Here is a 23,655-nt window from a genome sequence, read left to right as displayed (position 1 = left end):
TTTTTACTACTGGTATACAGTGCCATTGTCTGACTGGGAATTCAAAGAATATATTGGGAATACAAATACCCTCATTTCTTGCTACTGCCATATAGTGCCAGTGTCTGACTGGGAATTCAAAGAATATATTGGGGTTACGTGCACCCACAATTTTTACTACTGGTATACAGTGCCATTGTCTGACTGGGAATTCAAAGAATATATTGGGAATACAAATACCCTCATTTCTTGCTACTGCCATATAGTGCCAGTGTCTGACTGGGAATTCAAAGAATATATTGGGGTTACGTGCACCCACAATTTTTACTACTGGTATACAGTGCCATTGTCTGACTGGGAATTCAAAGAATATATTGGGAATACAAATACCCTCATTTCTTGCTACTGCCATATAGTGCCAGTGTCTGACTGGGAATTCAAAGAATATATTGGGGTTACGTGCACCCACAATTTTTACTACTGGTATACAGTGCCATTGTCTGACTGGGAATTCAAAGAATATATTGGGAATACAAATACCCTCATTTCTTGCTACTGCCATATAGTGCCAGTGTCTGACTGGGAATTCAAAGAATATATTGGGGTTACGTGCACCCACAATTTTTACTACTGGTATACAGTGCCATTGTCTGACTGGGAATTCAAAGAATATATTGGGAATACAAATACCCTCATTTCTTGCTACTGCCATATAGTGCCAGTGTCTGACTGGGAATTCAAAGAATATATTGGGGTTACGTGCACCCACAATTTTTACTACTGGTATACAGTGCCATTGTCTGACTGGGAATTCAAAGAATATATTGGGAATACAAATACCCTCATTTCTTGCTACTGCCATATAGTGCCAGTGTCTGACTGGGAATTCAAAGAATATATTGGGGTTACGTGCACCCACAATTTTTACTACTGGTATACAGTGCCATTGTCTGACTGGGAATTCAAAGAATATATTGGGAATACAAATACCCTCATTTCTTGCTACTGCCATATAGTGCCAGTGTCTGACTGGGAATTCAAAGAATATATTGGGGTTACGTGCACCCACAATTTTTACTACTGGTATACAGTGCCATTGTCTGACTGGGAATTCAAAGAATATATTGGGAATACAAATACCCTCATTTCTTGCTACTGCCATATAGTGCCAGTGTCTGACTGGGAATTCAAAGAATATATTGGGGTTACGTGCACCCACAATTTTTACTACTGGTATACAGTGCCATTGTCTGACTGGGAATTCAAAGAATATATTGGGAATACAAATACCCTCATTTCTTGCTACTGCCATATAGTGCCAGTGTCTGACTGGGAATTCAAAGAATATATTGGGGTTACGTGCACCCACAATTTTTACTACTGGTATACAGTGCCATTGTCTGACTGGGAATTCAAAGAATATATTGGGAATACAAATACCCTCATTTCTTGCTACTGCCATATAGTGCCAGTGTCTGACTGGGAATTCAAAGAATATATTGGGGTTACGTGCACCCACAATTTTTACTACTGGTATACAGTGCCATTGTCTGACTGGGAATTCAAAGAATATATTGGGAATACAAATACCCTCATTTCTTGCTACTGCCATATAGTGCCAGTGTCTGACTGGGAATTCAAAGAATATATTGGGGTTACGTGCACCCACAATTTTTACTACTGGTATACAGTGCCATTGTCTGACTGGGAATTCAAAGAATATATTGGGAATACAAATACCCTCATTTCTTGCTACTGCCATATAGTGCCAGTGTCTGACTGGGAATTCAAAGAATATATTGGGGTTACGTGCACCCACAATTTTTACTACTGGTATACAGTGCCATTGTCTGACTGGGAATTCAAAGAATATATTGGGAATACAAATACCCTCATTTCTTGCTACTGCCATATAGTGCCAGTGTCTGACTGGGAATTCAAAGAATATATTGGGGTTACGTGCACCCACAATTTTTACTACTGGTATACAGTGCCATTGTCTGACTGGGAATTCAAAGAATATATTGGGAATACAAATACCCTCATTTCTTGCTACTGCCATATAGTGCCAGTGTCTGACTGGGAATTCAAAGAATATATTGGGGTTACGTGCACCCACAATTTTTACTACTGGTATACAGTGCCATTGTCTGACTGGGAATTCAAAGAATATATTGGGAATACAAATACCCTCATTTCTTGCTACTGCCATATAGTGCCAGTGTCTGACTGGGAATTCAAAGAATATATTGGGGTTACGTGCACCCACAATTTTTACTACTGGTATACAGTGCCATTGTCTGACTGGGAATTCAAAGAATATATTGGGAATACAAATACCCTCATTTCTTGCTACTGCCATATAGTGCCAGTGTCTGACTGGGAATTCAAAGAATATATTGGGGTTACGTGCACCCACAATTTTTACTACTGGTATACAGTGCCATTGTCTGACTGGGAATTCAAAGAATATATTGGGAATACAAATACCCTCATTTCTTGCTACTGCCATATAGTGCCAGTGTCTGACTGGGAATTCAAAGAATATATTGGGGTTACGTGCACCCACAATTTTTACTACTGGTATACAGTGCCATTGTCTGACTGGGAATTCAAAGAATATATTGGGAATACAAATACCCTCATTTCTTGCTACTGCCATATAGTGCCAGTGTCTGACTGGGAATTCAAAGAATATATTGGGGTTACGTGCACCCACAATTTTTACTACTGGTATACAGTGCCAATTTCTAACTAGGAATTCAAAATGCGCAAGGCTCCCGGAAAGGGACGTGGACGAGGCCGTGGGCGAGGTCGGGGGAATGGTTCTGGGGAGCAAGGTAGCAGTGAAGCCACAGGGCGTCCCGTGCCTACTCCTGTGGGGCAGCAAGCATTGCGCCACTCCACAGTGCCAGGGTTGCTTGCCACATTAACTAAACTGCAGGGTACAAACCTTAGTAGGCCCGAGAACCAGGAACAGGTCTTGCAATGGCTGTCAGAGAACGCTTACAGCACATTGTCCAGCAGCCAGTCAGACTCTGCCTCCTCTCCTCCTATTACCCAACAGTCTTGTCTTCCTTCCTCCCAAAATTCCGAAGCTTTACAGAACAATAACCCAAACTGTCCCTGCTCCCCAGAGCTGTTCTCCGCTCCTTTCATTGTCCCTCAACCTGCCTCTCCACGTCACGATTCCACGAACCTAACAGAGGAGCATCTGTGTCCAGATGCTCAAACACTAGAGTCTCCTCCATCTCCGTTCGATTTGGTGGTGGATGACCAGCAACCCACCCTCATCGACGATGATGTGACGCAGTTGCCGTCAGGGCATCCAGTTGACTGGCGCATTGTGCGGGAGGAGGAGATGAGACAGGAGTTGGAAGAGGAAGTGGTGGATGATGAGGACACTGACCCGACCTGGACAGGGGGGATGTCAAGCGGGGAAAGTAGTGTGGATGTTGAGGCAGGTGCAGCACCAAAAAGGGTAGCTAGAGGCAGAGGCAGAGGTCAGCAGCTTAGGCGAAGCCAGGCCACACCCGGAATCTCCCAAGATGTTCCAGTTCGTACCCAGCCCCGAAAAACTCCCACCTCGAGGGCACGTTTCTCGAAGGTGTGGAGTTTTTTCAAGGAATGCGCCGAGGACAGATATAGTGTTGTCTGCACAATTTGCCTCTCGAAATTGATTAGGGGCTCTGAGAAGAGCAACCTGTCCACCACTTCAATGCGCCGTCATTTGGAATCCAAGCACTGGAATCAGTGGCAGGCAGCAACGGCAGGACAAAGGCCGCCTGCCGTTCACGCCACTGCCACTGCCTCTGCCTCTGCCTCTGCCACTGCCACTGCTGACTGTGCTGGCGATGCACTCCAGAGGACGAGCCAGGACACCACTTCATCTGCCTCCGCCACTTTGTTGACTTCTACCTCATCCTCCCCTGGTCCTGTCTTATCTCCTTCTCCTGCACCATCAAAGGCACCATCAGGCGTTTCTTTACAACAACCCACCATCTCTCAGACATTGGAGCGGCGGCAGAAATACACTGCTAACCACCCACACGCGCAAGCCTTGAACGCCAACATCGCTAAACTGCTGGCCCAGGAGATGTTGGCGTTCCGGCTTGTTGAAACTCCCGCCTTCCTGGACCTGATGGCAACTGCGGCACCTCGCTATGCCGTCCCTAGCCGTCACTTCTTCTCCCGGTGTGCCGTCCCCGCCTTGCACCAGCACGTGTCACTCAACATCAGGCGGGCCCTTAGTTCCGCGCTTTGCACAAAGGTCCACTTGACCACCGACGCGTGGACAAGTGCATGCGGACAGGGACGCTACATTTCACTGACGGCACACTGGGTGAATGTAGTTGAGGCTGGGACTGCTTCCCAAACTGGCCCGGTGTACCTCGTCTCCCCGCCTAACATTCCTGGCAGGGACACGAGAAGAACACCCCCCTCCTCCTCCTCCTCTACCGCCTCCTCCTCCGCCACCGCCTCCTCCTCCGCCACCGCCTCCTCCTCCGCTGTTAGATTGACCCCAGCTACGAGTTGGAAACGTTGCAGCACTGGCGTTGGTAGACGTCAGCAGGCTGTGCTGAAGCTGATCAGCTTGGGGGACAGACAGCACACTGCCTCCGAGGTGAGGGATGCCCTCCTCGATGAGACGGCAATATGGTTTGAGCCGCTGCACCTGGGCCCAGGCATGGTCGTTTGTGATAACGGCCGGAACCTGGTAGCAGCTCTGGAGCTTGCCGGACTCCAACATGTTCCATGCCTGGCCCACGTCTTCAACCTAGTGGTGCAACGTTTCCTAAAGAGCTACCCCAATGTTCCAGAGCTACTGGTGAAAGTGCGGCGCATGTGCGCCCACTTTCGCAAGTCGACAGTAGCCGCTGCTAGCTTAAAATCTCTCCAGCAACGCCTGCATGTGCCACAACACCGGCTTTTGTGCGACGTCCCCACACGCTGGAACTCAACGTTTCAGATGTTGAATAGAGTGGTTGAGCAGCAGAGACCTTTGATGGAATACCAGCTACAAAACCCTAGGGTGCCACAAAGTCAGCTGCCTCAGTTTCACATCCATGAGTGGCCATGGATGAGAGACCTTTGTGACATCCTACGGGTCTTTGAGGAGTCCACAAGGAGGGTGAGCTCTGAGGATGCGATGGTGAGCCTTACAATCCCGCTCTTGTGTGTTCTGAGAGAATCCCTGATTGACATCAGGGATAACTCAGATCACACAGAGGAGTTAGGGATAGCATCCGATCCGTCACAGCTGGAGAGTAGGTCCACACATCTGTCCGCTTCACTGCGTTTAATGGAGGAGGAGGAGGAGGAGGAGGAGGAGGAAGAAGAGTTGTCCGATGATGTGATGGTGATACAGGAGGCTTCCGGGCAACTTCGAATCGTCCCATTGTTGCAGCGCGGATGGGTAGACATGGAGGATGAGGAGGAAATGGAGATTGAACTTTCCGGTGGGGCCAGAGGAGTCATGCCAACTAACACTGTGGCAGACATGGCTGAGTTCATGTTGGGGTGCTTTACAACCGACAAGCGTATTGTCAAAATCATGGAGGACAACCAGTACTGGATCTTTGCTATCCTTGACCCCCGGTATAAAAACAACATCTCGTCTTTTATTCCGGTAGAGGGGAGGGCCAATCGCATCAATGCTTGCCACAGGCAATTGGTGCAGAATATGATGGAGATGTTTCCAGCATGTGACAGTGGCGGCAGGGAGGGCAGTTCCTCCAGTAGGCAACCAAGTTCTCACCGGTCCACACAAACGAGGGGCACACTGTCTAAGGTCTGGGACACCTTGATGGCACCCCCTCGCCAAAGTGCCGCCACGGAGGGTCCTAGTGTCACCAGGCGTGAGAAGTATAGGCGCATGTTGCGGGAATACCTTTCCGACCACAGCCCTGTCCTCTCCGACCCCTCTGCGCCCTACACGTATTGGGTGTCGAAGTTGGACCTGTGGCTTGAACTTGCCCTATATGCCTTGGAGGTGCTGTCCTGTCCTGCCGCCAGCGTCCTATCTGAGAGGGTGTTCAGTGCAGCCGGTGGCATCATCACTGACAAGCGCACCCGTCTGTCAGCTGAGAGTGCCGACCGGCTCACTTTGATAAAAATGAACCACCACTGGGTAGAGCCGTCATTTTTGTGCCCACCTGTGTAAAGCACCCCAACATGAAACTCCATGTCTGTACTCAACCTCTCCAATTCCTCCGCATCCTCATACTCATCCACCATAAGCGTTGCACAATTCTGCTAATACTAGGCTCCCTCCAACATGATTTCCCCCAACTCTGCTGGTTAGAGGCTCCCTCCACCCTGATTTCCACCAACTCTGCTGGTTAGAGGCTCCCTCCACCCTGCTTTCCCACAACTCTGCTGGTTAGAGGCTCCTTCCACCATGAATTTGCCCAAACTGGGCTGTTTAGAGGCTCCCTCCACCATGAATTGGTCCAAACTGGGCTGGTTAGAGGCTCCCTCCACCATTAATTGGTCCAAACTGGGCTGGTTAGAGGCTCCCTCCACCATGAATTTCCCAAAACTTGGCTGTTTAGAGGCTCCCTCCACCATTAATTGGTCCAAACTGGGCTGGTTAGAGGCTCCCTCCACCATGAATTGGTCCAAACTGGGCTGGTTAGAGGCTCCCTCCACCATTAATTGGTCCAAACTGGGCTGGTTAGAGGCTCCCTCCACCATTAATTGGTCCAAACTGGGCTGGTTAGAGGCTCCCTCCACCATGAATTTGCCCAAACTGGGCTGGTTAGAGGCTCCCTCCACCATGAATTTGCCCAAACTGGGCTGTTTAGAGGCTCCCTCCACCATGAATTGGTCCAAACTGGGTTTTTTAGAGGCTCCCTCCACCATGAATTGGTCCAAACTGGGCTGGTTAGAGGCTCCCTCCACCATGAATTTCCCAAAACTTGGCTGTTTAGAGGCTCCCTCCACCATGAATTGGTCCAAACTGGGCTGGTTAGAGGCTCCCTCCACCATTAATTGGTCCAAACTGGGCTGGTTAGAGGCTCCCTCCACCATGAATTTGCCCAAACTGGGCTGTTTAGAGGCTCCCTCCACCATGAATTTGCCCAAACTGGGCTGGTTAGAGGCTCCCTCCACCATGAATTGGTCCAAACGGGTTTTTAGAGGCTCCCTTCACCATGAATTGGTCCAAACTTGGCTGTTTAGAGGCTCCCTCCACCATGAATTGGTCCAAACTGGGGTGGTTAGAGGCTCCCTCCACCATTAATTGGTCCAAACTGGGCTGGTTAGAGGCTCCCTCCACCATTAATTGGTCCAAACTGGGCTGGTTAGAGGCTCCCTCCACCATGAATTGGTCCAAACTGGGGTTTTTAGAGGCTCCCTCCACCATGAATTGGTCCAAACTTGGCTGTTTAGAGGCTCCCTCCACCATTAATTGGTCCAAACTGGGCTGGTTAGAGGCTCCCTCCACCATGAATTGGTCCAAACTGGGTTTTTTAGAGGCTCCCTCCACCATGAATTTGCCCAAACTGGGCTGTTTAGAGGCTCCCTCCACCATGAATTGGTCCAAACTGGGTTTTTTAGAGGCTCCCTCCACCATGAATTGGTCCAAACTGGGCTGGTTAGAGGCTCCCTCCACCATGAATTGGTCCAAACTGGGGTGGTTAGAGGCTCCCTCCACCATTAATTGGTCCAAACTGGGCTGGTTAGAGGCTCCCTCCACCATTAATTGGTCCAAACTGGGCTGGTTAGAGGCTCCCTCCACCATGAATTTGCCCAAACTGGGCTGGTTAGAGGCTCCCTCCACCATGAATTGGTCCAAACTGGGGTGGTTAGAGGCTCCCTCCACCATTAATTGGTCCAAACTGGGCTGGTTAGAGGCTCCCTCCACCATTAATTGGTCCAAACTGGGCTGGTTAGAGGCTCCCTCCACCATTAATTGGTCCAAACTGGGCTGGTTAGAGGCTCCCTCCACCATGAATTTGCCCAAACTGGGCTGTTTAGAGGCTCCCTCCACCATGAATTTGCCCAAACTGGGCTGGTTAGAGGCTCCCTCCACCATGAATTGGTCCAAACTGGGGTGGTTAGAGGCTCCCTCCACCATTAATTGGTCCAAACTGGGCTGGTTAGAGGCTCCCTCCACCATTAATTGGTCCAAACTGGGCTGGTTAGAGGCTCCCTCCACCATGAATTTGCCCAAACTGGGCTGTTTAGAGGCTCCCTCCACCATGAATTTGCCCAAACTGGGCTGGTTAGAGGCTCCCTCCACCATGAATTGGTCCAAACTGGGGTTTTTAGAGGCTCCCTCCACCATGAATTGGTCCAAACTGGGGTTTTTAGAGGCTCCCTCCACCATGAATTGGTCCAAACTGGGGTGGTTAGAGGCTCCCTCCACCATTAATTGGTCCAAACTGGGCTGGTTAGAGGCTCCCTCCACCATTAATTGGTCCAAACTGGGCTGGTTAGAGGCTCCCTCCACCATGAATTTGCCCAAACTGGGCTGTTTAGAGGCTCCCTCCACCATGAATTTGCCCAAACTGGGCTGGTTAGAGGCTCCCTCCACCATGAATTGGTCCAAACTGGGGTTTTTAGAGGCTCCCTCCACCATGAATTGGTCCAAACTGGGGTGGTTAGAGGCTCCCTCCACCATTAATTGGTCCAAACTGGGCTGGTTAGAGGCTCCCTCCACCATGAATTGGTCCAAACTGGGGTTTTTAGAGGCTCCCTCCACCATGAATTGGTCCAAACTTGGCTGTTTAGAGGCTCCCTCCACCATTAATTGGTCCAAACTGGGCTGGTTAGAGGCTCCCTCCACCATGAATTGGTCCAAACTGGGTTTTTTAGAGGCTCCCTCCACCATGAATTTGCCCAAACTGGGCTGTTTAGAGGCTCCCTCCACCATGAATTGGTCCAAACTGGGTTTTTTAGAGGCTCCCTCCACCATGAATTGGTCCAAACTTGGCTGTTTAGAGGCTCCCTCCACCATTAATTGGTCCAAACTGGGCTGGTTAGAGGCTCCCTCCACCATGAATTGGTCCAAACTGGGTTTTTTAGAGGCTCCCTCCACCATGAATTTGCCCAAACTGGGCTGTTTAGAGGCTCCCTCCACCATGAATTGGTCCAAACTGGGTTTTTTAGAGGCTCCCTCCACCATGAATTGGTCCAAACTGGGCTGGTTAGAGGCTCCCTCCACCATGAATTGGTCCAAACTGGGGTGGTTAGAGGCTCCCTCCACCATTAATTGGTCCAAACTGGGCTGGTTAGAGGCTCCCTCCACCATTAATTGGTCCAAACTGGGCTGGTTAGAGGCTCCCTCCACCATGAATTTGCCCAAACTGGGCTGGTTAGAGGCTCCCTCCACCATGAATTGGTCCAAACTGGGTTTTTTAGAGGCTCCCTCCACCATGAATTTGCCCAAACTGGGCTGGTTAGAGGCTCCCTCCACCATGAATTGGTCCAAACTGGGGTTTTTAGAGGCTCCCTCCACCATGAATTTGCCCAAACTCTGCTGGTTAGAGGCTCAATCCACCCTGATTTTCAAAACAAATGTTGGTGCCAACCTCAACTTACTACAAGGGCCAAATTCACTGCTGGTGACAAGCTCTCCTCACTGCAAGTGCCAAATACACATGTTTCAAGGTGTTTTCCTACTGTCAGAGAGGTGGTATTGAGTGTGTAAAGTGTGTAGTTGTTAGGCTGTGATGTTGGGGTAATAGAGGGTCTTTGGTGTGTTAGATGCCCCCAGACATGCTTCCCCTGCTGTCCCAGTGTCATTCCAGAGGTGTTGGCATCATTTCCTGGGGTGTCATAGTGGACTTGGTGACCCTCCAGACACGGATTTGGGTTTCCCCCTTAACGAGTATCTGTTCCCCATAGACTATAATGGGGTTCGAAACCCGTTCGAACACACGAACATTGAGCGGCTGTTCGAATCGAATTTCGAACCTCGAACATTTTAGTGTTCGCTCATCTCTATTCCTGATAAAATGCTACGGCCCATGGTCACAGAAACCTCCCCATTCCCCAAATCAAAGGTCTCCATTTGCCTTATGTATAGTACACCCCTGGCCGTGTAATTTCACTGGCTGGCACCGCCATAGGTAGGATACCGGATCCTCAGCAGGCATTCACTGCTCATTTAAAAATACTCTTATTGTACCGGTAATAGAAATCTGCACAGTCTGTACAACAGTATAAAAAGATTTTATTGTGTGCAGTAAATCTCCCAGGGATAACTTATAGGTGACTAAGTAAACCTGGAAACCTTACGAAATACAGGAAACTATCCATTTCTATAATCTACAGCTATGAATAACTCTGACAGGGGAACACAAAGTCCTCTGCTGGTGTCTTCCTTACCCCCTCACCTCTGCTACATTGGTGTAAATATAGAACCTAGATATTCAACTATGATACAGTAAATGACCCAACCGCCATCTTATACATCTTGGCAGTGGATCGAAAATTGCTTAAAGGGGTTGGCCATGATAATTTCAAATTCCTACGCTAGTCTAAACACCCTCCCCTCTGCTGCTTTCTAAATAACATTAGTAATAAAAAAAATGTATATTTATCCATAGCTAGAGAGACAGGGAGGGGGGTTATAGGAGGGAGGGGGGAGTAATGAGAGGGATTAGGAAGTTACATAGAAGGAGGCAGAAGCAGGTAAACAAAAGCAGGTGATGCCAGGGGCCCCCAGAGACACCCAGAAATCACCCAAAACATGCTAAAAGGTATATGGGTGCATTTATTAACCCATTAATAGCATTAACAGACATTTAAAAACAAAAACAAAAAAAAAAACACATTTTTTGACCGGAAAACCCCTTTAGGCTAAGGCCCCACGGGACGTGAACGCAGTGATAAAGCGCTGAGGGAAGAACCGCTGTGTGATCGCATTGTGGTTCTTTCCACAGCGCTTTTAAGAGAAAGTTCACAGAGTTTTCCTCTGTGGACCTTCTCTTAACATTATATCTACAGGAATGCCGCTGGCGTTTCCTGTAGATATAATTGACATGCTGCGATTAGCAAAGCCGCAACGGCTTTGCTAATCGCAGTGTGTCCACGCTGCGATCTTTTCCACAAAGTGGGGATGGGATTCGCATGAATCCTATCCATTTTGCCTGCACTGTACAACGCCGCAATTTTTCCCGCAGCGTCTCCGCGGCGTTTATGTCCCGTGGCGCCCCAGCCTTAAATTTTATTTGAATAATCCATTCATCTGACTACAGGTGTTATACCTACAAAAGACACCATAATATTCTCATGGCATAGTCACAATGCAGAGGCCAAAATGTACTTTAGTTTAAAGAAGACCTTAACTCACCTCCACCAACTCCAGTTCTTAGTATCTGTTATTAGGTGCTGCTCCACATTCTTGCCATGGGATTTTTTTTTCTCTAGATCCCCATTTTAGAGTAGAGAGTGCTGTTAGTTTTGGGGTCTGGCATGTTATATAGGCTCTGTAATGACAGGTGGGCAATGTCAGGAAGGAACAGGTAAGCAGATGTAGATCACAGATCCTTTCAGAAGTGGGTAATGTCAAACCTTGGAATCATACCACTTGCCTATTCTTCCCTGGCACTGCCCACCTGACAGCACAGAGCCTAAATAGCATATCAGGCACCAAAACTAATTCCATAAAGTATCTACAATTCTGAATTATGCTCTAGAGAATAATTATTTAACTTACTGAGGCATCCTAATAAAAGGCTGTCCAGGATTAAAAAACAATAACAGTTTCTATCCTTCACAAACAGTGCCACACCTGTTCATGGGTCGTATTTGGTATTGCAGCTCAGCTCTTTTGACATATATGTGAATAAGGACCGATTCACATCTGCATTTGGGTTTCCATTCGAGAGGTCCGCTTGGGGACCCCCCTGAACAGAAACTTATCTGCATAAAAAAGCGGTTACCTGGACCATAGACTATAGTGGGGGTCCATGTGGTTTCCGCTCGAATTCTGCATGAAAAGTGCTGCCTGTAGGACTTTTCTCTCTGCATATTTCATGCAGATAGTATAATGAAATGGCCCAAAAGCTAATGTGAAATGGGCCTTAGTTGCAATACCACACACAATCTATGGACAGATATGGAAATGTTTTTAAGAAGAAGCAGCCATGTTTTTCTAATCCTGTAAAACCCTGTATCTGATCTCTGTATTTTCTTGCTTGTCCTGTATCATTGTCGCCTCTTTCTCTTATATACCAAGAAATGATTTGCTATTGTTTTCTTTTAGAACCATTTATTTTTATTTTTCTGAAGCCTAAACTAGGGCTTATGTGTAGGAAGCAGGGTATTGAATATTAAGCCAGAGATTGTCTCCCTGCTATTATAGTCAGCATATATAATACAGGGGATATTTTACTGGAGGCGTGCTGAGTAGCGGAGGAACAGATGGCAGTAGTCAGCTTGAAGGGTATACTGCATACGAACTCAACATACACTCTATTATGGATGGATAAAGAATAGCCCTTCTTATATCATCTCCAAGTAGGTATTGACTGAAGTCTGCCATTAATGCTGGGGCCCTATTGACTGGATAGGGAAACCTGTACTAACTTAAGATCTCAGTAATCTGAGACAAGAATTACTACAGTTCCCTATTGATTCTCCACCATCTCCGGTCAATCTCTGTAGACATTGCTAAAACATTAGCTTAACTGATAAATCCATTGTATCTCACAAAACTGTAGGCAAGTTGCAGTTGTTTGTGTACTGTAACTTTAAGAAAGAAGGAATTTTTACTGGAAAACAAATTCTATTTAAAGAGGACCTTTCACTATCTTGGGCACATGCGGTTTAATACACCGCTAGAAAGCTGACAGTGCGCTGAATTCAGTGCACTATCGGCTTTCACTTTCTGTGCCCCCGGTAAAGCGTTATTGGTACAGGTACCATAGCTCTTCACCATCAGAAGTGCATTTCTGACAGTCAGTCAGGAACGGCCTTCCTCACTGTAGCGCCTTTATATTGTGAGCTGTGGATTTGTCCATTTGGTCATCTTAGCCAGTGTCAGATGTCTAGGGTCTGACCACTGGACCCGCAGCAATCAGGAGAATGGGTGTCAGTGCCCACCAGCTTGCCAGTACACTTGCTCTACCGGAACTTCATTTACTTCTGCAGTGCTTCTGTTACTGAAGTCTCTGGAAGCCCCCATAAAAGTGAATGGAGTATTGGTGGGGAAAGAGCACTGGGGCTTTTTTTTTTTTAATGTAGATAGTGAGCCCCACATAGCGCTCACAATGTGCATTTTTTCCCTATCAGTATGTCTTTGGAATATGGGATGGAAATCCATGCAAACACGGGGAGAACATACAAACTCCTTGCAGATGTTTTTTTGCCCTTGGTGGGATTTGAACACCGGGACTCCAGCGCTGCAAGGCTGCAGTACTAACCACTGAGCCACCATGTGGCCCCTGACCCTGAGCAATTTGTGCCGCTTATTGGAAGCACCCTATCAATAGAGGCCGGACTACTAAAGAGAAAGTATATGTACGAAATCTATACTACATAGGTATTGCTGTTTTTCAGGACATGTAATAAAGGTAGCCATAGCCATAGACATTACAGCAAGTTAAGCCAAACTTGACAATATCAGCAGGTCTAGCCAACCATCTAATGTATATTGGATGTGCCAGCCAATATTGGAGAAATAAAGAATAAGGCTTGTTGAATTTTTACAATCCTTCTTGGTCCTTTTGGTCTTGGCCCAATCCTTTATTCATAGGGGAGTTAAGAAAAGCTTACCCCCTTTCCCCATGGAGAATAGATGACAATGTTCAGTTGGGGTGATTAGTTGTTGCCCAAACAAGCATTCAGTTGACAGCTATAAAATGTGCGTAGTGAGTTTTAAAGAGGCTGTTCAAGCCCCCAGGCCATTTTCATAATAATGACCTATCTTCTGGATAGACCTTTAGTATTTGATAGGCGGTAGTCCAACACCCAGACCACACATTGATCAGCTATAGCTGCTGTCTTTGTGTCCTGGAAACCTTACTTGGGTCTGTGCTAAATGCATAAAACACTGTCAGATGTATAGTCGCCATGCCATAGTACAATAGCCCCAATTGAAATAAACAGAAGCATGATCCTGGTCCAGCCACTGTACAGTGGATGGTGGTGTCGTCTTCTTCCAGCTTCCCCTGTATAGCCTCCAATGTTGGACCCCCAATGATAAGACACTGATAGCCTATTCTATGTATAAGCCACCAGTATGATAATTGCCTGGAAAGCCCAGATAACCTCTTCAAAATTCTAATTGATGATAGACTAATCTTCATCCTATTATGAAAAGATACCGTAGTTTGTTTAGAAAAGTACATCATTGCTAATTTCAAGTTATTAGAACAGTGTTCTAGTTCCCTTAAGATATTCTGAGGATTACTGATGATCCTTGTAGTTGGATCGTCACCAACCAAGACATCATACCACATCCTAGCAATATTACAGTTACTTAGATCACTTTTATTTTGAAAATATTCCCCCCCAAAATTGAAGTAAATCCTGTTATTTAGAACATTTGTTGGAGGCTATGGATGCCTGTCCCTTTTACTCTTGCTCTATATTGCCTATATATGATGACATTCCTTTCTCTAATTCCTGACAAATGTTGACACCGTTACATCATACCATAATGAGCAGCAGTTAAAGGGAAATGCCTGTGTGCATTCATGGTATTCATTCTGAGAAATGCCACCGGCCGTGATGCTCCTCACATATGTTCTGTACGGAATTTCTAATGGACATCTGCCGGGTGGGGAACATACATGGAGATCTTTCAAAGGAAACCTATACGACCATGTCTACGGTCAATGCTTCTAATGGGTGGGCGGGGCCAGACCATCACTTCTGTACTAAATATATCACATTGCTCATTGGGATATTTTAGGAGTTTTATATTGACTACTGCTGAACCGGGGACTCGGGGCAGACACACAAGTGCTTGCAACTACATATGCCACAGAGTCTCCTGCATAGAGTATTAGCAGCAAGTAGAGCTAGTGAGGACGGGATGAAAGGCGCTGTCATACTGGATACATTTCCAGAGCAAGCCTTTTAGAAATTGCCAAGATATGTGCGGAATAACGAAATCCAGATGTTTGACTGGTTCACGTTGCCCATCTCATGAAATGCCTTCCTCATTTTCTGCACAAGCCTGAACCCTCTAGCAGAAGTAGAAATATTCCTTATCCTGGATATTTGCCACCATGTAACACTAAAATGCCACCATGCATGATGTGAAACTGTGAATGAAATTCTACTATTGACTCTCTAAGTTACTGTGAATGTGATAACGCAACTTTTTGGACCAAATCAGAAACTTTTTTTAATCTTGGACACCATGCTCACTCCTTCGGGTTCCTCTCGAGGCTCTTCGCATGTTCACGCCTCTAAAAGACTTTTATTCTTTTTTATGAAAAAATATAGATATGAAGCCGAGGCCGCTTTCTTCGCCAATCTCAAGCTAACAGACTTTAACATCATCGATACTCTTGGCGTCGGAGGATTTGGTAGAGTCGAGCTGGTGAGTCAAAACTGTCATTGTAATGTATAGAGTTTCTACCTGAGTTGAAGCAGCCATTTTGTTAATATATGTCTTATTCAGGGTCGGATAGATAAGGATTGCAATGTCTGCCTTGAATTTTATACAATACATTTCTAGCATATATTTTTATCAGTGAATTTGTTCACGAAATGGATGCCATGTTGGTCAATTTACGTAAAATAATGTATTGCCTTAATATTACAGATGGGATGTGCATTATATGTATTCATATACTATCCTCTGTGGCGTTTCGGGCATTTGGTACAGCTATGGTGCCATGCCAAATCTTTGCCTTTGTAAACCTTGGTATTAAAGGGGTTTTCCACATTTTATATCTCTGCTTGCCATCAGTGAACTGAACCCTACTTTGTTTATATTCAGAGGCCATGTCCATCTGTCCTAAGTACAGAGCTCTGATATTCTCATTAAACCATATACTTGTGTATGATGGACTTGACAGGACAGGTCATATTGCCTGGACAGGTTTCATTCACTGACAGGAAGCAGAAATCATGACGACAATGGAGTGGGCCTCATATCTATACCAATCAGAGCTTAGCTTTCATCTCTGTGACTAGTCTGCTTAAATGAAAGCTGCGCTGTGATAGGTTGCTATTTGCAACAACATTTCTCTATTACATTATTTTTGTCCATTTGTAAGCTGTATACATTTATATTATAAGATGAAATAACTATATAGTACTCCTTATATGTATGTATAGACAATATACTAATACATAATATACTAATATACTTCATATAGGAATGCTGGTACCATGTACATGTATATAATGCAAATGCTATCACATCACAATTCAGGCTTGTGACTATTTTAAAGTTGGTATTATTAAATAGGCGTGACTGGGCACCGGGTTGTATCACAGTGGGCTAGGGTCCCAATCCGAATCCATAAGGTGGAAGAAGATCCCACTGAAAGGTTTTAATGCAAGTTGAATTTATTTGAGTGATGATGATAATCACACAATACAGTGTACATGTAAAGGTTTTCGGCTTACAATAAGCCTTCCTCAAACTCAGTGGATGGTTATAGTGCCAGCATGGAAGAAGTAGCCGAATGGTAGATGTATAGGAAACCCTGGCAACTGTCTGAACCGAGGGGATAGGGCCCACTGTGGTCACAGATGGACCGCTGCCATTGTTGGTCCAGGCCTTACCACCTTATAGGAGTAGTTTCTGGCCCCCACCCCGGTACTTCATGAGGCCACCGTACCTATATTGGGCTGACCTGACCACGCTACCACAGTGGGCCCTATCCCCTCGGTTCAGACAGTTGCCAGAGTTTCCTATGCATCTACCATCCGGCTACTTCTTCCATGCTAGCACTATAACATCAATTGAGTTTGAGGAAGGCTTGTTGTAAGCCGAAAACATTTACATGTACACTGTATTGTGTGATTATCATCAGCACTTTAATAAATTCAACTTGCGTCAAAACCTTTCAGTGGAATCTTCTTCTACCTTATTTTAAAGTTGGGGCTGATTTATGAAGACTGGCGTTACTTATGCCAGTCTTCGTAGCCCCTGAGCCTCAGAGGGGGCACTTCATGTATGACATAAATGAGGGGAATACTTCGCCAGTTCCAATTTTGTGTGCAAGAAAACTGATTTGCACAAACAATTGCGACTTTTTATGCCTTGTACAATCACTGTTAAAACAATGGTTAACTCCATTTCATGTGGCTCAGCCATGGCTTTCTGCCACAGGGGTCTGCAGGCCCAATATTTGGAGAGTATTTTGAGTCAGAGGACCACCTCAAAATCCTCTCCAAAAGCTGCTGAGTGAAGGCACCCTTATAGTTTTAACCAATGGGATAGCATGAAGCTCTTGGGCCCCAGTGCAGAACCTGTAATGGGACCCCAACCTACCTTGTGCCATACAGAATAATGCTATATTATATGTGGCAGAGGGACCTTTGGGGCCCCCTCAGGGTCAAGGGCCCAGTAACTGCACCTATTGATATGCCACTGGTTTTATCATCTGTAATTGAATAGTAATACACAGTAGAAAATATTCATTTGCATTGACATTGGTGAGACACGGTCATTGCAGTAGTTAGGTAATGCTTAGTGATTTATAGCCGAGCACAGGATTTGTACAGGAGGAGTTTCTGGTATGCCGGGCAGCTGGAGAATGCTTGGAACGTGGCTGAACAATGCAGCGTGGTGTAAACACAGCAACTGTCACCAAGGAAAGGGGAGACATTGTCACTAAATATGACATCTGTGCAGAAGGAGACACCCGGCTGTAATCAATACCCGGGCACACAAGTGCAATGGGAAGGGAAGCCCTTCACTGACCACTATAAAAGGCATGTCATGAGGGTACAGGGGGCTGAGAATTTGTTAACCAGGTTCTTTATTAACATTTCCTTTAACCCTTACACTACTAGAGATAAAAAGATACAGGATACCTTGTATTGGGGGTTGAGGAGATGATCCTAAGAAATACCACATAGCATCAGTATTAGAACGGCCTGTTATTAGGATTCTAGGATTGTTCATTGCCGATAACAGTCCTGAATATTGGGCCATCTTCAGCATATACTTGACACCACAGATTTCACCCTTTGCAATGCAAGATTCACAGCATTTAATAATACTTCAAATCATCTGCAGCCTTTCAGTCCTGCAGGATCACACACTTAGCACTAGTCTTTTCCATTTATGTTACGTCTTATTCCCTGTGTAATATACCACCCACAATTTCATAGAATATATATGGACTCCCAAAATGGCAACCCCCTCTTTGTGAAGGTGACACTTTCATCTGTATAATATACTACATTTAGTAATCTTGTGGTCTTGGTTGAGGTTGGAGCGAGGAATAAAATCTCCAGTTCAGAAATATCTCATTCTAGGCAGGGTCTTACTAAAGACTTGAAAGAAGAGATCTAAGATGTGTGGGCATTCTATTTTTAAAGCCATAATCCGAGGGAAATCCTCGGCATCATATAACCCTTGCTCAATATTTCGCCTTGAAAGTCTTAACTTGGGTGATTCCCCTCTTGTAAACATAAATAATACCTTCCAAATGCAAAATGTCAGACTGGATAAGATGCGAGGTGTGATCTCCCAATATATTTAGCTGCAGCTAATCCTGTTTTCAGTAGGGTATATTTTTATAGATTATATCATTCAACCTTATAAGTAGACTAGAAAGAGCCATTCAGTACTGAAAAAAATGAGCAAAACTGGTTCTGTATTAGCTTTGGGTCCCATGTCATGATGAACATGAGTGCTTGTCATTAGACTTAGGCCCGGTTCACCTCTGCATTCGGACCATTCCGTTCCCCAATCCGCATCTGCAAGCAGCACTTTTCTCTCCGAATTTTTCGTGTGGAAACCACATGGATCACATTATAGTCTATGGAGTCTGTCGGTTTCCTAAGGTCAACACTTTTTTATGTGGATAGGTTTCTATTCGGAGGGTCTCCAAGTGAACTCCCCGAACGGAAACCCAATAATATAAAGGTGTGACCGGCACCTACAAGGATCTATAGGATAGGGTCCCACCCCACTGCATATAGTAAATAAAGGGATCCCAATAGATAAATAAAATTTGTTGTTTTTATTGAATTGCAAAGGGCATTGTGCTACACGTGGGTATACAGAGTGTCGAGCAACGTTTCGGCCTAGTCGGCCTTTATCGAGCTCAGTAAGTTGCGGTAAGGTAGATGTGGTCAAGGGTACAGAGTAAGGTGGGTTATGGGAGTAGACCTTAGCTGGTATGTTTCCAGTTGGAAGGTGTCAGAGTCCTCCGAGGGTTGTGTGTGGCCTGTGGGGCTTATGTGGGAGAAGGTGTAGGCTTATGTCCCACAGTAAATGATATTGCGTTGTATGGTAGCCTTTTGGAATCACAGATTCCCTCCTATGTTGGAGTCCCCAGTTGAGGTATGCAGTGTGCCCCTGAAGTCCAAGGGGTCGCGTGGTCCATTGGTGGCGGTAGTGGGTAGAAGCTTCTACTGTATTAGAAAGCTATTTCTCCAGATCTTGCCAGTTTCTTAGTTGTCAAGGTTTCCTTGACAAGAAATCTATGAAGTGTACCAAAATTTGTGCCTTTGAATGAACTTTACAAGTACAGTTACTATGAAAAGCATGATGGGCAGTATGAATCAAGGTAAAATCCAATGTAACAGAGGAAAGGAAAAGGAACGGATGCAGAACAGGTTCTCGGCAGCCATTGAAAATATACTGATCTGTCTATTTTTCATGGCCACAAAGCCCATTCAAAGCTTAATGCCTATAACTAATACAATGTCCACTTCTAATTTCCATTTACTTAGAAATAAGCACCAGTAAAAGTGACATTGTAGTATAGATAAAAAACATAGACGTGCCAAGGTGATCCGAGAGACTGTCTGGGTGTAATTTCAGAGGTTAACCCTGATTCACTTACTGAATGCCAAGGGACACTTGAGCCAGAGTCATAAGACAGAGCTAATGGTGACATGGAAACTTACCATGAAAATGGTGTTAATAAATCTATAATTAAAATGAATCAAATTATCAGGAGCTGTAGATCTGTCACCATGTATGCCAGTCATTGGAGAGACTGGATTTGTATATTTCCCACAGCTTGTATAGCAGTAACGTTCAGTAAATTCATAATCAAGTTTCACACAATTGTATATATATCTTAGGATATGATATATTATGACATTATGCTGACAATATATAAACAGTATTAGGTCCTTATTTACACCTTCACATTTTGCGGATGTGGGATCACATTCTTTTAAAGGGCACATGCAGACCTCTGGTTGTTTTCCACAGATCAATGTAGGCACATGCTTTATTTTGGTCCATTTTGGGGACACTAGAGCTTCATTAAAGTCTGTGTGTCCGTGATGCCATCTGTGTGCTGTCTGTTTTTCATGGGCCCAAAGACATTTTAAAACATAGGAAATTTTTTTAAAAAATTAATCCCTTATTCACAGATGTTAAAAATGGATCATCCACAGATAGTACACCACCCGCAAAGGAACAGAGTAGAGTGCTGTCCGTGGTATCATGGACATGTGAATAAGGCCTAACACAGAGGTGCTCATTTATGGTACCTACCTAACATTTAATCATGTGCTTATACCTGTGTACTACTGCCCTATTATTACTCGTGGGTACACCTGACCTAATATACTATTATACTAATAGTACCCATGTACTATTGACTTATTAGGCTCACACTAGCGCTATTTTGTCCATTGTTCTAATCCATCATAGGATTAGAACAACAGACTGAAAATGAACTAAATGACTGACACAGATGAAACACTCTTTATTTGCATCAATCACCATTCATGTAATGTTAAAAGCAAGATGGAAGCTTTCTTGTATGCTTACCTTTTAAGTGTAGAAAAAGTCTTTTTACTCATGTACACTGCTTACTTATTATTAAATCATGTGTACTAGTAACTTATTACTTACTTGTGTGCACTACTAACTTATTAACTCATATTCACTACTAGCGTATTATTTACTCGTGTGCTACTAACCTATTAGTAACTCGTGTGCTACTAACCTATTAGTAACTCGTGTGCACTCCTTTTTATTTACTCCTCTGCACTATTAATTTATTAATAAATCATGGGTACCACTAACCTAATATTTATCCATGTATACCGCTAACCCAATACTTCCTCATGTGTACTACGTGTACTCCATACTGTATATAGTAACATTTTTCATGTGTTTATTCTATATAAACTACCGGCAGTGCATTTTTATATCACTTTTTCTATTTCATTCATGTTTATTTTAAACTTAAATTTTACAAATGTGACATTATAAACAGTAACTGGATTAAAGGAAGAAGGGGGGGAAGAGGGGAAAGCCATGGGGAAGGGACAGGATGTGACAAGGAGCAGTCAGCATTTTTACTTCACTTCTAAGAAAATGAAACCATGTACCCAGAAATGTTATACTGCGTGAAGTCACAGCCAGGCTTGCTTTACACTTCTCAAGTATGTTCTGCAAGACTTCAGAAGGGCACCTTACATGCTGTCCCTCAATGCACTGCTCTGGACGGATTCCAGCAGTCTACAGTCATGAGACAAATGACTTGGATTAGTCAGGCCAGGTGGCTGCTAGTGAATGAAGCTTGCATAAGATTATACTAGGTAAAGGAGATTTATACTTGGTCCCACTAAAACATTGAAGCCCCGCAGTTCTACCAGCACAAGGGACAATATATGTAATAACCAGGGGCGTAACTACCGTGGTAGCAGCAGTAGCAGCTGCCACAGGGCCCGGGCCATTAGGGGGCCCGGTGACAGCCGCTACTGCTGCTGTTTTTTTTGGTTTTTTTTTTAAGTCTGTTACGGGCCCTATTCACTTGCCGATCCTGGCTGGGCCGGGATCGGCAAGTGACACCGCAGGGCCCACAGAGGCTATCATTATACTCGGGGGTCTTTGCAGACCCCCGAGTATAATGACCGGCGGACCGGAGAGGTAAGGGAACAAAAAAAACAGTGTTACTTACCTCTCCACGATCCTGCCAGGCCTCCGTCATTCGTGTCTGACGTCTCTGACGTCACATGACCCAGGCCAGCTTCCCGGGTCATGTGACGTCTGACGTCATTAAAGCTGGACAAGAGCGGCAGCCGGCAGGAACAGGTAAGCAACTGTCTCTGTTCTTTTAATGGTTTTAATCCCCCGGGTCTCCGATTATTATACTCTGGGGTCTTTTCAGACCCCAGAGTATAATAAATGTTTATAGGTGTCCACAGTGGGACATATGGGGACACTATAGGGGTTAATACTGTGTGTGTAGGGGACACTATGGGGGATAATACTGTGTGCATTGGACACTATAGGGGTTAATACTGTGTGTGCATTGGACACTATAGGGGTTAATAATACTGTGTGCATTGGACAATATAGGGGTTAATACTGTGTGTGCATTGGACACTATAGGGGATAATACTGTGTGTGCAGGGGACACTATAGGGGTTAATACTGTGTGCATTGGACACTATAGGGGTTAATAATACTGTGCGCATTGGACACTATAGGGCTTAATACTGTGTGTGCATTGGACACTATAGGGGTTAATACTGTGTGCATTGGACACTATAGGGGTTAATAATACTGTGTGCATTGGACACTATAGGCGTTAATACTGTGTGTGCATTGGACACTATAGGGGTTAATAATACTGTGCATTGGACACTATAGGGGTTAATACTGTGTGTGCAGGGGACACTATAGGGGATAATACTGTGTGCATTGGACACTATAGGGTTTAATACTGTGTGTGCAGGGGACACTATAGGGGTTAATACTGTGTGTGCATTGGACACTATAGGGGTTAATACTGTGTACAGGGGCCACTAATGGACATAATACTGTGTGCAGGGCTTACTAAGGGACATAATAGAGTGCGGAGGAGGGGGTCAGTCGAGGTCTTCAGCATCGGTTTGGGGAGGGGGGGCCCCATGTCAAAAGTTCGCCACGGGGCCCCGCCATTCCTAGTTACGCCACTGGTAATAACATATAATAAAGCAAACATGATTCAGTCCTGGTCCATTTATGTTCTGTTTCCAGACATCAATCGCTTAATTCTCCTATTCTCTGTGTATATTAATGTTCATGTTATGTTCCCCCTTATAGGTACAGCTAAAAAGTGAGGAATCCAAAACATTTGCAATGAAGATCCTTAAAAAGCGACACATAGTGGACACAAGGCAGCAGGAACACATTCGATCAGAGAAACAGATAATGCAAAGTGCTCATTCTGACTTTATTGTAAGGTAAGAAATGTGACCAGGACAATGCTACAACATGGCTCCAGACTAGTGACCTCCAGAAGGATGGAACAAACGTCCTGCTCCTCTTCCACAACCTTGCGGACAGTCTATCATGACTGGTCAATGCAGTCTTCCCACTGATATAGTACTTAGGTTTTGTCAATCGACTGAATAAGTGTATAACATAATGTTACCTATTACAGGTTATACAGAACATTCAAGGACAGCAAGTATTTGTATATGTTGATGGAAGCCTGTCTAGGTGGAGAGCTTTGGACTATTCTCAGGGACAGGTATGTAGTCTGTGCCACGTTTTACCCAGGTTATTGGGATAAGATTATATGGTGCTATGTTATAAAGAACTACCAGCAACGACGTAAAGAA

General features: G+C 45.0%; 1 protein-coding gene across 4 annotated transcripts in view; it reads left to right on the top strand.

Annotated features, from left to right (window-relative positions):
* The window catches only part of PRKG1 (protein kinase cGMP-dependent 1), a 726,550-nt gene that overhangs the window by 680,684 nt on the left and 22,211 nt on the right, over positions 1–23,655 (top strand). For all 4 annotated transcript variants that reach the window (XM_075257507.1, XM_075257506.1, XM_075257505.1 and 1 more), the window contains exons 10-12: positions 15,388–15,484; positions 23,135–23,274; positions 23,475–23,564. In XM_075257507.1, the coding sequence (XP_075113608.1) occupies positions 15,388–15,484; positions 23,135–23,274; positions 23,475–23,564 (327 nt within the window). The remainder of the gene's footprint in view (positions 1–15,387; positions 15,485–23,134; positions 23,275–23,474; positions 23,565–23,655) is intronic.

Source organism: Leptodactylus fuscus, chromosome 10, assembly GCF_031893055.1.
Source record: "Leptodactylus fuscus isolate aLepFus1 chromosome 10, aLepFus1.hap2, whole genome shotgun sequence".
NCBI lineage: Eukaryota > Metazoa > Chordata > Amphibia > Anura > Leptodactylidae > Leptodactylus > Leptodactylus fuscus.
Note: the sequence above shows the minus strand (reverse complement) of the source record. Positions and strands in the feature narration are given on the sequence as shown.